The sequence below is a fragment of the Nestor notabilis genome, unplaced genomic scaffold (genome assembly GCF_000696875.1).
Source record: "Nestor notabilis isolate BGI_N333 unplaced genomic scaffold, ASM69687v1 scaffold4106, whole genome shotgun sequence".
Lineage (NCBI taxonomy): Eukaryota > Metazoa > Chordata > Aves > Psittaciformes > Psittacidae > Nestor > Nestor notabilis.
This window is the reverse complement of record NW_009932233.1, coordinates 96,660-110,388: the sequence shown is the minus strand read 5'-3', so window position 1 is coordinate 110,388 and position 13,729 is coordinate 96,660. Positions and strand designations below refer to the sequence as shown.

The following is a 13,729-nucleotide window of genomic DNA, read 5'->3' as shown; positions in this document are numbered from 1 at the left end:
CAGGTAACTGCATAGTTGTGGTTACTGTAAAGAGAAAGGCTGTTGCTGCACTGACAGGTTGGGAATGGTCAGTGTGACAAGCAGCTTAGCTCTGACCACATCACAAGCTCTTGCCTGCTTTGGGGCTGGCCGTAAACAGTCTGTATCCACTTTTTCCTCAAAGTTTGTATGGTGTAGTCCCACTCTGTTACCCATCATCAGGATCTCGAAGTACTGTGACCTACACCTGGCTTTAGAGATTGATAGAGTGTAGGGCAGACTAGAAACTGGCATTTAAAGGAATCAATTTGATCTAGTCCGAATGAGTACATTTGTTTCTTACACACATGCACACCTAAAAATATTAAAATTGGAACTGAAATAGTCTGAAATGGCTTTGGCAAAGTTCTAACTTCTGCTAGTGCATCTCTGCTGTGTGTTTTCTGTATGGGATTTAGGGAGCGTGGGGTAAATTAATGCTGACTTGTGTAGGAATTGTGTAAATAATTTAAGTAAACTTCTGTTTGATTGTTCCAAGTATTAGATTTTGCCAGTTGGAAAATGTCAGAAAAAAAATGGTACCATGAGGCTTTTGAAATGATGTGGAGTGGTTTAGACTGTACAAGCTAGGACCACAAAGGCTCATACTGATAATGAGATTATTTCTTGCTAGGGTGTAGTGCTTTTATAAAATCCTAGCCCTCTCTTGCTTAAAAATGCTTGCTACATTTCAGTTACAGAAAAACCTTTTAAATTTGAATCAGTGGTTCAGAGAAAGTACTACAGTGATGTCTTTCTGAAGTTGTTTCACAGCTAACGTAGGTATTTTCTTACATACAGATCATTTGTGCAGTGCCAGGCAAAACAGATTCAGTGGGATATAGGGTGGATGTGTGACAGGCAGGGAGCTATGGCTGTATTTCAAGTTGCTTAATATGCAGTGGCATTCCCCCCTCGGGGATATCTCCATTCTTTTTTACCTCAGCACATATTTGTGCCTTAAAAAGGGTAGAAGATTTTGTTTTGCTTGCAGAAATCTATTTATTGAGAGACAAGGCTGACTTGAGAAGGAGAGGACAGGAAAGCCAGTTAGGTTGGGAAAGGCCATCAGTCATATGGCCTAGTAAGTTTATTTTGAAACTATTTTTCTTAGTTTGTTATATAGGGATCTTTTAATTGATTTACTTTGTGTTTGTATGTATAAAGCATTGTTAAATAAAGCATCATCAAATTGTGGTTTCCTCAGGCCCAAATAGGATGGGTTTTTTTTGTGCTACTGTCTGACTAGGATTGGGTTTTGGGTTAGATGTTGCTAAATTTTTCAAGTCCTCTTTGTCCTGGGTTCAGCTACAGCAGTCATTTTTTCTCCTTCTTAGTAGCTGGTGCAGTGCTGTGTTTTTGACTTTCAGCCTGGGAACAATGCTGATAACACCGATGTTTTTAGTTGTTGCTCAGTAATGTTTCCTCTGACCAAGGACTTTCTCAGTCTCATGCTTTGCCAGAGAGGAGGGGAAGCCAGGAGGAAGCAGAGACAGGACACCTGACCCAAACTGGCCAAAGGGCTATTCCATACCACAGCACGTCATGCCCAGTATATAAACTGGGGGGAGTTACCCGGAAGGCCCAGATCGCTGCTCGGGTCAGGCTGGGTATCGGTCGGCGGGTGGTGAGCGGTTGTGTCCTTTTCCCTTGTTATTTCCCTTATCATTATTATTGGGAGCAGAAGTGGTTTGTATTATACCTTAGTTACTGGAGAGCTGTTATCTCAACTCGTGGGAGTTACATTCCTTCGATTCTCCTCCCCATCCCTCCGGGAGCGGGGGGAGGAAGGAAAAGGGGGGGAGTGAGTGAGCGGCTGCGTGGTTCCAAGTTGCCGGCTGGGGTTAAACCACGCCACTCTTTCAAATTACAAAGAAACAGTTGCATAGACACAACATTTCCTTATGTGAATACATCATTATATAGTAAAACAGTTCCATTAAGTTACTATCACTGATCACTTTGTTTAACTTCAGTCTTCTGTTCACTAATTAGAAAAGAAGCACTTTATTTTGCTCAGAAAGAAGTACCAGGCCTGTGATACCTCAGCTAAAAATGTTGATAAATGCAAAGACTAAATTATTATATAGAGGAATTGGAGTTAGATTCATACAACTTTTGATAGTCTGTACTTGAGATCGTTTTGTTTTGCTGCATGACTGAATCAAAAATACCTCCTATAAACATAATTCAGTTATGATTCACCAAGTGTTTTTCTTAGGCATGTTTTTGGAATATCATAAATTCTAGCTCTTAAGTTACTGAATAAAAATGACTTGGTTATATCAAGAGCATAAGCCAAGTTTAAGTCCTGTGCCAGGAAATGTGAAGCCGTTCACTCAGGTGCATACTTTAGGGATCCTGTTCTGTTTAGGTGTTGCACTGTCAGTGTCAGTATGCTTCGAACTTTTGTATCTCAGATGTTCTAGTTTATTTTGACTTTTAGAATTGGCTCAACCAGATAGTATTTATTTAAAACCACTGAAGGTTAAACTCTTTCCACACCTAAAAGTGATACACATATAAATTTTACTGTAAGAAAACTAAATTTTATAATTGCTGTGGAATTTAGCTTAAACTTAAGCTTTGAAGTTTGTAAATGTAGATGGCTCTGAGTAATGCAAACAGCAAGTACATGAGTTTTATTAACATAAACCACCTAAAGTCTGAAAAACAGCCAAGCTAAGGATTTATCATGAGCAAGACTTGACACTGCTGAAAGCTTTTCTACTGGAAGGATAGCAAAGAATTGTGTGAACTGACCAGCAGAGTACGCTCAAGAAGAATGAGAGTGGTAAACTGTAATGTACTGGACCAAACTGCCCTCCTTTTATCCATATGCATAATTCTTGTGACTAGTGACACTTAATACGAATATCCTTTCACATGCTTAGAATGTGTTATTACTGGTATTTTCCAGTCCTCTTTGTCTATTCTGTCAGTTTATTCAGCATCTTGTTTCAACTTTTCTATCCCAGTATCCCTGTGCTGTATTGGCTGTTCAGATGCTCTTCAATGAATTACAGCTGGGTTGGAAGTTTATAGAAGCTTCCAGGTGTTATGAAATGCCAACATATGAGGCTTTCTTATTGGGAATGTTGCATTTTCTGTAAACTAAACATAAACTGTCATTTTGGTGGTGATTTGGGTTTTTTATTTGGTTGGTTGTGGGTTTTTTTCGTGGTCATGTTAGGTACCTTTTTTTTTTTCATAGAACTATAGATGCAAGGTATCTATAAGAAGGGTGCAGAAAGATAATGTTGTGAAAAGACATTTCATCTTAGGTTTGTTATGCAACATTCAAGGCACAGGGGTAACAGAATAGTAAGAGCAGCTGTACCAAAACTGATGTTTAGATCTTGCGTATTTTTTTACACCTAGGCAGTTTCAATTATGTGCTTGTGCCGTTAGGTAAGTGGTACCATTAATCTTGTTTAACTCAATAGTTTAGCAGAACTCTGGAAAATTAATTCTTGTTGGTTTTTTTTCTTTTGCCATTCTGTGAAGTATAAAAATCTGTGTTGGTTTGGAAGATAAACCAGTGTGTGCCTGGAGCTTACATGAACTATATATATTGGTTTAAGACTGGTCACAGGGTGAAGTGCAGTTTGTGCTGTGATTAGCTCTAGTGGGAATTCGAAGGAAAATTTATTGTATTCAATTTTAGAGCCTGAAGTACTTTGCTGAAGACTTGGGAAAGATGATGAGAACTGGGATGCAAACAGATGAGTTTCTGGCTCCCAACACACAGGTCTTTTGGAATGCTAGTGCCTTAATAGAATTAATAATTAGTTTATTAGTTGTATTGCATGTAAATCCTTTTGTAACAAAGATCCTTCTCTTTTATTTTTAGTACATTTTTGGGGAGTTCAGCCCTGACGAATTTAATCAGTTCTTTGTGACTCCACGATGCTCTGTTGAGGTAAGATTCTACTTTAACCTTCTCTTATAAATTACATTTTAAAGCTCGATCTCTTTGTGTGTATTTGAAATACAACACAACAATTACTTCTTTATCATTCTTTCAGCTTGCTAATTTACAAACTGAAGATATTGAACAGGAGTCTGCTTTCTATGTATGTGGATGTTAATTCATTTTTGTAGAAATAAGAAATTAATTATTCCACTTCCTGCTTGTCAGCTTCCCAAGCTGAAATAGCTGACACTGTAGCGACAGGATGTGGAAAGTGAGTTGTCCTGGTACCTCAGCTTTAAGGTGCATATAGAGAAGAATTTTTCAGCTGTGTTCTTGTTGTGAGTAAGGTGTGCTTCTAAGTCTTGTGAGCCTTTGGAAGCACAGGGATTCTTAGGATTTTTTTAACAGGTGGAGCACTGCTAATCATCAAAGCTATGCTTACAAGGAAGGCTGTGCATAAGGTCTGAGAAATGGATAAATAACGAACTAATTACGGTGGCAGTGAGAAACACAGAGTGGAAGCAGTTGTCTCTGTGTGTTTGATTTCATAACATACTACAGACAGTATTGTAGCCTCTTTTCTTTGTAGTTCTTGGTAGAGAATGACAAAACCATTTTCCTTTGGAGGGCAGAGTAGTATGCCATTGTCCTAATCTCCAGATATGGAAAATAGTTTTTCTCTAGGTCAAGTTCCATGTTTTTCCTCCAGACATTTCAGTCATGCTTCCGTCATCCCCCTTCAACATAAAGGAAATGAACACTTCATACTGTAGAAGGGGAAATCCTTTTGTCACATTTTACAAATCTGACAACCATTGTCAATGTGACTTAGTTTCCTGTAACTTAATTTCCAAGTATAATTAGTGTAGTGTACCACTAAACAATAAAGGTGCATGAAGGGAATGGGGTGGGGAAGTTCAGGAATTAAAATACAGCTTCTGCTTGGCTTTAGGGATGGCTTTGTATCTTCTCTGATAGGTGGGAAGTAATGCTGAATAGACCTTCAGGTCATAAGTATTTTTTCTGCCTATATTGCCATTTTCCCAGCTTTAAATAAAGTAGCAGCAGTGTGACATTTGCATCCTGTTTAGTGTCACTTTAAGTGTCCTGTATCAGCTATGGTAATGCTTACATTGTGGAAGATGAAAATGTTATACTTTGACTTCTATAAAGCTATCCTCATAAAGCATGTTGAGGAAACACAAGCCTACAGCATTAGAACCAGTCTTACTTCATTTTACAATTGTCTCAAGTGTACCACTTACTGGTTAGATATCAAAATAAAAAACTGTGTTGAGTGATGTTCCTTAAGTTTGTCCTTGATCTGGTTCAGTTCGATGTTTTAATTATCTGGATGATGAAATAAAAATTATGCTTATTAGTTTTACACTGTGCAGATATTTCAGAGAAAAGTGGTCTGAAAAAAATAGGGTGAAATTCAAGAAGGACAAGACTAAGATTATAATGCTGCAGTGGCGTTTGACATACATTCTGTTGGGTGCAGTGCCAGTTCTGGGAGTCCCAGGGTCTGTTAATGCTGTTATCCTTCTGAAATCCCTTACCTATAGACTGAAGGGGTGGACTGAGGCAAGGGACTAGTTAAAGCTAAAAGCTGTCTAGAATGTCTCTTCATACTTGGCATTCTTAATACATGTTCTATCAGATACCTGTTGCCTGAGATGACTAAGATGACCCAGTTGTACAGAACAGGTCAACTCAGAAATCTCTGCTTCGCAAAGGTGCTGTTGATTAACCAGATACTTGGGGGACCAGTAGGTGCACTACTTTATCTTCTTTTTTTTTCTTTCTTAAACTTTGTGTTTTCTTAAGCCTTTTGAATTGGAAAAAACAAGAATTACGTGTTTTATCATAGAAAGTCTTCAGTCAGCAGTGTGAGTAACTTCTTTAGCTCTAGCTATAACATTATATTGAATCTGTCTTAATACGGATAATAGTTTCTTAGCAGCTTGGAGCCTCTTTCTGACCCACTGATTCTCATTTTTGACTTGGAAAGTTCATGTATTAAGATGTATTATGGTTTATAAATGGATTTACAGTATGTGTTATTTTTATGCACTTCTTAATACTGGAATTTTAGGAATATTTTTCTTGGCACTTCCAATGCACTGCTGTCTGCGCTGCTTTAAGAAGACTGTATATAAGTATCTGTAGCTTTACAGAACTGAAGACTTAAGTGGGGAAGCCTTTGATATTTATTACACCATTACAATGAATATTTAGAATAGCATCATAAAACTTCACTAATGTTTTATCTCCCACTGTAGAAACAGTTCAGCTGCTACCTGGGAAGCTGCTGCACTGCAGTGCAGCAATGGCTTCCAGTTCATGCAGGCACAGGAGAAGGCCTTCAGCTGCCAGGGAGTTTTGGGGCAGGTGAGAGGGATTAGGAATTGCCCACCTGTGGTTACACACAGCAGGGATTTTATAGGCCACTGAGACTGTGATATGATGCTGGTGTTTCATACTAGACATATTTGCAATCCAGAGAGAAGCTGTATGCCGTAGTTACATTATGCTTAGGCTGATGAGCAAAAATTTTGTTAAATGTGGTTAAGAATACGTCTTAGCTGTAACATTCCAAGGTCAGAATTATAGCTGAACCAAGTTGAGTCTTGAAAGATTTAGGTGTGACTATTGTCTGTGCAAAACTTTGTTTCATCCTTTCACAGGTCATTTGCTCAACCTTAGTTTCTGTCTAAAAAGAGGGTATGTTCCTCATTTTGAAATCATGGTGAGTTACTGTTGATGAAGGAAGATTCTGATGCTGTGAGGTGAATTGCTTGAGAAGTTGATGAGCCTATGATGTGTAACCACGATAATCTTTATCTTTCAGTAATTGTGGTAATCTGCAAGGACACTTGAAGCTACAGTGTGGGATTTGATAAATATAGAAGCATGAGCTCAGAAAATCAGACCTTACCAATGATGTAATTTAAAGGATTCAGATGTTTCAAATGAAACTGGTATCAAATGTTAACAGAGTTGCTTTGTCTTTCTTTTTTTGTACAGCTCCCCCCATACAATGAAACAGTTTCATGTGGTATTAAGTCCACAGGTAAGTTTCATGATGGTAAGAAATCAATATCCATTCTTTTTTTAAAAAAATTCAAGGTTGTGACACTTCCCTTAGATTTACTACAGCCTCTCTTTAGTCTTTGGAACTCATTCAGCAGGTATATATGCATATATTTGGCAGGTGGTTTTTTTTGAACACCTTTATTGAATGAGATCTGTGAGGTATTTCAGAACAGCACATTGAACTTCAGCTAGGTAGGGTGGACATGGTTACTTCTCCTTGATTGTGCTACTGTGCAATCTTAGTGCCTTGCTGAAATGTTGTGGGATGTAGCTGTAAAACCACAGGGGGCTGAAACTTGCTAGAGAACTTGTACTGAAAGAGCAGGTAATTAGTGTGGCATTTAGCATGAGTATTCTCTGGCAGTTGCAACCTGAAGACAGCTCTGCAAGCAGTGTTCAGTGTTCCCTTTGTTTCTTGTTTTTGTCTGGCTCAGCCATTTTTCTGGAATATCCTTCCTTTTTTTTTTTTTTTTTTTTTTTTTGTTTGTTTGTTTTTTGTTTTTTTGTTTTTTCCCTTTTTGGTGAAGGTACGACTCTTGATGTAAAAATGCATTACAGAGTTCCCATATAAAGCTGTATCAGTCACACATCTACTCTTGTCCTGACCCATACACCTTACAACCTGGCCTTGCTTCCTAGTTGACAGAGAAGTAGGAGTGGCCATGGGATCATCACTCTACATACTTTAAACCAAACATTGACAGTATTTTAAGCAGCAGGTAAATTAGTGTTTGTTCTTTTTTTCCCTGAACCAGGATAGAGCAAGGAAGCTGAGACTTACCCGGATGTATATGAGTGATACAAATGACATCCAGATTTCCCTCAAAATAATGCAAGTGTCTGACTGGACATTTCTCTAGAGTATTAAAGAGGACCAAAATGTGCATAGTGATGTTTAGGAACACCTGGTCATTATGCTTAGTGACTTTGGCCTTGCATTTAAAGGTAAATAAGATAGCCAGTCAAAGAAGGTCATCAGGTCCCATTTGAAAGCAGATACACAACATTTCTGAAAATTGAGGAGTTTTATCTAGTAGAAGACCAGGTTTAGGACCCTCAGTAATTTTAAGTAGGAGTTTGAAGAGTTCATTGAAAGGACCATATGATGTGAATTGTCTTTTGTTGATGGCAGGAGCATCCAGTCATGTATTGCTTTGTCTGACTATGGATTTAAGTTCTGTTCTTTAAGACTGAGATTTTAACGTTCACCAGCCATACAGAAAGTTGGTTTGTACCAATGTTTTTCAGATCATTCCTAGACCCTGAGAGAACCCCTCCCAGCCCTGAGATTAGGTAATGACAGCGAATTAGGTTTTGCCTGTAAAATGCATTTTAACAAGTGTGCACTGTACTGTGCATGAATATTATCACTGCGTGGGCTGCATAAGAAGCTGCAGAAACTAAAATGGAATGCTGTGCTTATGCCGAATATTTATAATTACAATAAGATGATATACACTGACCATGTTGTCACTCCCCATATAACTTTTTTCTATACTTATCTTCAGTATTAAACTTCTTTATGGAATTAGGATATTTAATACTTACTAGGAATAATCATATCACAGCTGAAGCTCTAATACGCAGAACTCTATTCAGACTAATTAGTGTATGTATTCACAGCTTTTGCTATAGTACACAGACTTTGTCCTTGGAGCATCTGTTGATACTTGTTTCAATATGTGTGTCATGTTGTTCGTGACAGATACATCTGTTTCAGTCCATTCATGAAGAGCACTGTGAACTAGATTGAAACAAAGATGCCCAGAAGCAAAGTGGAAAGTCAAAATAAATAGAAAAAATTACCTCTCATTTTCTTAAAACGAACCTGACACAGTCTTATGACAAATGAGCTTCTGCCAATCATTCCATAGTCTAACTGTACAGTAGGTACTGGTACTTATTATTCTAATCCTGCTGTAAGGTGTAAAGTTTAATTCCTGATTTATATGTTAAACGTTAGAATATCAATTTTTCTCTTGGCAAGATTTTAGCCTACAATGTTCTTGTACTTTCAGCTAAATTACAAGTGTGCCATGACTGAGAGGGATGTGTTTTGTTTTCAGCTCCTCACTTGACCTGAGTTGTCTTTTGTGATTGTCTGGTGTACAGAACACTGTAAAATTCACTAAACCCAGGAAAATAATACTTGCTTGGATTAATTTTTTTCTTAGCTATCAGTACCACAAGCCCTGGAAGCTTACTGGAGAGGAGGAGAGCACAGAAGTGAACACTTTGACTTCTGGCTGTGGTAGACTTAACTCACCCATGAAGGGAAACCACTTTGTTTCAAAGCAATTATTATTTTTTTTTTTAACTGGGATTTTGGAAAAGAAGCAGAAATCCCAGATTATTTTGAATTGGTAGGGATTTGAAATGTGCCCAATAATTCATTCTTATCATGGCTGGAGCAATATTAGGTGTTGCCAGTTGTTGCTTGTGCTTTGTAGAGTTTTAACAAAGGGTAGAGAACTAGCTCTTGGCTCGTGCTTGAACTAACAAGTTGCTCCGTAAGCAGATGAACTAATGAGGAAGTTTTGTTGTACACTTGTGTTCTGTATCCCTTAAAACTCCATGTCCTGCATTTGCAAGCAGATGAGGCCGTGACTGGTTTTGAGCTGTGTGCATCCTGACAGGACAGGCAGTGCACAGCACTGATAGCCAGTTAGTGCTGTTGCTAACCAGTTAGGTGATGCCTGAGATCTCCCAGCCCTTCCCTCTTACATGAGTATCAGGCAGCAGCTTCCCACCTCCCTGCTTCTAGGCTGCTGACTATTATTACAAGAAACTTAAGCCCTCTTTTCTGGTTGCTGATAGCTAGTCAGTGATTGCAGAAGTACTTGCTGAATGGTGGATTGACAGGTATGGTGTTACAGAATGATTTATGACAAGTGTAGTGAAGATGTGAAGCATATTTGAAATGCAGGCTCTTGTTAACATGATTTAGAGAAATCAGAGGGGCACAGAAAGTTTTTCTTCGTCTTTTTTGTTTGTTTGTTTCCTTCAGTCTGACTGGCAGCAGGATTGAAATTGATACTTGTAATGTGTTTACTTCTCAGGTTCATAGATCAAAGCAGAAAAGCAATTAACATCTGTATTATATATCTTTGTTCATTAATTCATAATATGTTGGTATGCATGGGTAAGTCAGACCTCAACACACCTGAGTGTTTGTTAAATATGTACCCTGTAGATGGTTTGGCTTGTTCTGTCTTTTTTGGTTTTTTTCTTCCTATTTGTTTTTTTAAAGCTAAAATTTTCATCAGCAGACTTTTCTAGGAAGTATTTGGAGAGTTTCAAAACAGTTACATTGACAGTTATCTATCAAAGCATTCTCCACTAGCCTCTGTGCTCCCATAGGATTCTTTCTTCAGGTGTGCAAACAACCTCTTTTCCCCCCTAGGAACTGTTGCTTGCTTTTTGTTGCTTTTTAAAAAAAAAAGGAAACAAACCAAAAAACCAAATCAGAACCACTCAGTTTTAGCATCTGTTGTATACTTGAAAGTATTCATTTGCTGATATGTCATACGTAATGTAAGTTGCACAAAATCCTTTTACGTTTAGTGGTGTATCCACTTGTACTCCTTTAGAAATAGTATCTCATGTTGTTTGGTTCTCTAGTAGCAGTCTTAAAACCCTGAAATGTGTTTTTTAGCTCCTCCATCTTTAGGAAACAAATACTAAAAATAATGTCTTTGAGACAGTGACTTGCATATGCTAGAAAACATACATATCCTTCAGAACTTTTAAGTACTAAGCCATGAGTTTACTTTCAACATTCAAAGACTCAGTTTCACCGATTTTATCTCTATTCGATAGTTATGAAAATAGCTGTATCTGAAGTATTCAGTATTCCTAGTTACCACACATGCATTATGAAACTAAGTCCCATGACTTTGCAGTACTTAGTGATTGATAATATTTTGTTGCGCTGCAGCCTGCCAGGAGAATATTTCCTAGCTCTTTCTGTAAAGAGCATGTCAGAGTTGCAACATAGATAAATAAAAAACCCCAGCAAAAAACAAACCAAAAAACTAAACCCAGACATGTTAGTAATTTTTTCTGCACTGCTAGTATGTACAGGTTGAATGCTGACATCGTGATGTTGAGGTGTATGTTGTATATCTTGTCATAAAATTATGTAGTCATATATTTCATATAGTGATAAATTCAACTGTGATAAAACTTAGTGATGAGCCTAAAGTTTCAAAAGATGTAATTTCCTTCTTCGTACAATTAATGAAAACTTTTTCAATTATTAAGGATTATGATAAATCTTTACACACCAGGAAAACCAAACAACTCCCCTCCCCCCCAGCATCAAACTCCACATGTGGAAATTGTTTTTAGAAGTTAAACAGGTAAAGACTGGCTTCAGAAGAAGTGGAAAGTTATACTATTGCACTGTGTTTTATACGCACTTATCCAGTCATTAACTTAATACAGATTGTTGCTTAAGTCATTGATTGGGCTTTAAGAATTTTTCTTAATAGGTGAATTCAATAGGTGTTAGTTATTTGCAGGAACTGTGCAGTGGTCTGGGGAATTACATACCCTGTTTAAGAAAATCTGAATCATACTCTGTTATCTTTAATAAAATGATGTTTTGAAATAGTCTTCACGATTGAGAAAAGGAAGAAGAATTATTTTAATTGGGGGAATGTAGTTTGTTTTCTGAGACGTAGGAAAGTATGGGATTATTTCCTTGATTTTGTAACTTTTTGATTAGATGTCATTCACTAACTCAGGTTTCCTTTCTCTTGTCCAGGGGAAGAGTACCAGAGAATTGAATTTGGTGTAAATGAAGTCATTGAGACACAGTCATCTGTACTAAATAACACAGACTACAGTATTTCAAGTACTCTGAATCCTCAGGCTCCAGAATTCATTCTTAGTTGTGCACCTGCTCAGAAACCCCCTGACGATACTCTCAGTGAAGCAAACTACAACTCCATTGACTGCCAGTTCACTGATCCAAACCTCGCTTTGGACAGCGGTTCTAATGCTGAAAACGATGGCTTGTCTGGAGGCCTTGGACAAAGGGAGCGCAAAAAGAAGAAAAAAAGACCTCCTGGATACTACAGTTACCTGGAAGATGTCAGTGATGGCATCGCTCCCACAGAAACTCTTGTAAATGGCCATGCAAATTCCTCGGGACTAAACAGTATAAGCACAGAGGATACAGAACTAACGGGAGACATACCCTCCCTGGCCACACCAAGGACTTGCAACAGCCCGGACAACTCTGTGGACTTCATTAATGAAGCTGTCTCTGATGATTCTGTTTCTAGCGCACTAGACAATACCAGGACTGCAGGGCAGCCTGAGGTATGCCGTGTTACTAATTCTGAACAGTTTTGCATCCCCGCAGAGACTGGCAGAGATAGCCCTTTAAGGACAGCTGTTGTACAGTCTTATGCTGGTACTGATACTACTGAAAATCTTGGCGTTACTAATGGACAAACACTTGAATCCTCTGGTGAGGACACAGCTGCCAATGGGGTAGAATTGCACACTGTGGAAAGCACTGACTCAGACCAAGTTAAGCCTGAGGAAGCTTCACCTACTACTGAGGCAACAGTCCCGGTTGCAGGATCAGCCCCTGTTAATCAGCCTGCAAAATCGTGGGCTAGTCTTTTTCACAATTCCAAGCCCTCTGCTTCCACATCTGTGGTCTATGTGGAGACTAAGTATACCCCTCCTGCCACATCTACTCTGGTCCCTGAAAAACAGGTTGAAGTCAAAGAGGGACCTGTTCCAGTTTCAGAGGATCCTGTAGCCATAAAGATTGCAGGTATAGTTAATACACATGAGTGGATATTACACTGGAAGGGTATTAACTCCCCTTGTAAACAGGAGCGTGCAGTATCAATAGAGAAGATTCGTCCATTAATGTTTGTAGCAACATGTCTGTTCAAACAGTGCATAGAAGATGTAATTTAAAGCTAGTTTTGCGTCCCCAAGTAAACATCCCAATGAGACCTTACCATGTTGTCATCCTGGATACCATAAAATTATCGCTACAACGTCAAACTGTGTTTAATTGATCTGTCATTTTGAACAGGCTGGTGTATAATACGGAGAATACCTTAGAAAAGTTTGTTCTGAAAACTGGGTGTTACATTATCCAGTACTTACAATCTTGTAATGGATTTCATTACAAGTAGGAATGAGTATTAAGGTATTTTTATGCCAGAGTAGCTGGAATTCCTGGGTACTTACAGTATCTTAAATGTAACGTCTAAATAGGTCTTGCTTTGGAAATTCTAATTCAGGAAATAATTTATTTATGAACATGCTGTTTGAGAGGTCTGTTTGTCAAACTTTGAAGAATTATTGTTAACCATTATAAACACTATTATTTTATTCAGAAACAATGGTAGCTATTGCCTGTTCAGGAAGAACCATAAGGAACTGTCTAGAGGGTATATGAGGAAGGGGAGTGTGTGATACAAAAGCTTTGACTGCTGGTCCTGTCGTATTTATGTTTCTAATGAGAAATGCTGGAATGTGAGCATATGGTCAGAAAACGTGAGGAAAAATATCCAATTGGTTGCATTTTGTGTCACTGACTTGTGGAACAAAAACAAATATTGTGAATGTGTGAAGTAGTCTAACATACAAGTACAATGGCCTTTCGTGTGTGTCAGCTTCAAGTTTTCTATTCTAAACAGAGTCTAACCTGGTTATTTCTGT

The 13,729-nt window shown here is 38.2% G+C and overlaps 1 protein-coding gene across 1 annotated transcript in view; it reads left to right on the top strand.

Annotated features, from left to right (window-relative positions):
* Positions 1 to 3,871: 3,871 nt before the first annotated feature.
* USP10 (ubiquitin specific peptidase 10) overlaps positions 3,872 to 13,729 on the top strand; it is a gene marked incomplete at its 5' end in the record, with an annotated part of 30,109 nt that continues 20,251 nt past the window's right edge. The window contains 3 exons of the mRNA XM_010016264.1: positions 3,872 to 3,940; positions 6,965 to 7,010; positions 11,802 to 12,827. Coding sequence (XP_010014566.1) covers positions 3,872 to 3,940; positions 6,965 to 7,010; positions 11,802 to 12,827 — 1,141 coding nt within the window. The remainder of the gene's footprint in view (positions 3,941 to 6,964; positions 7,011 to 11,801; positions 12,828 to 13,729) is intronic.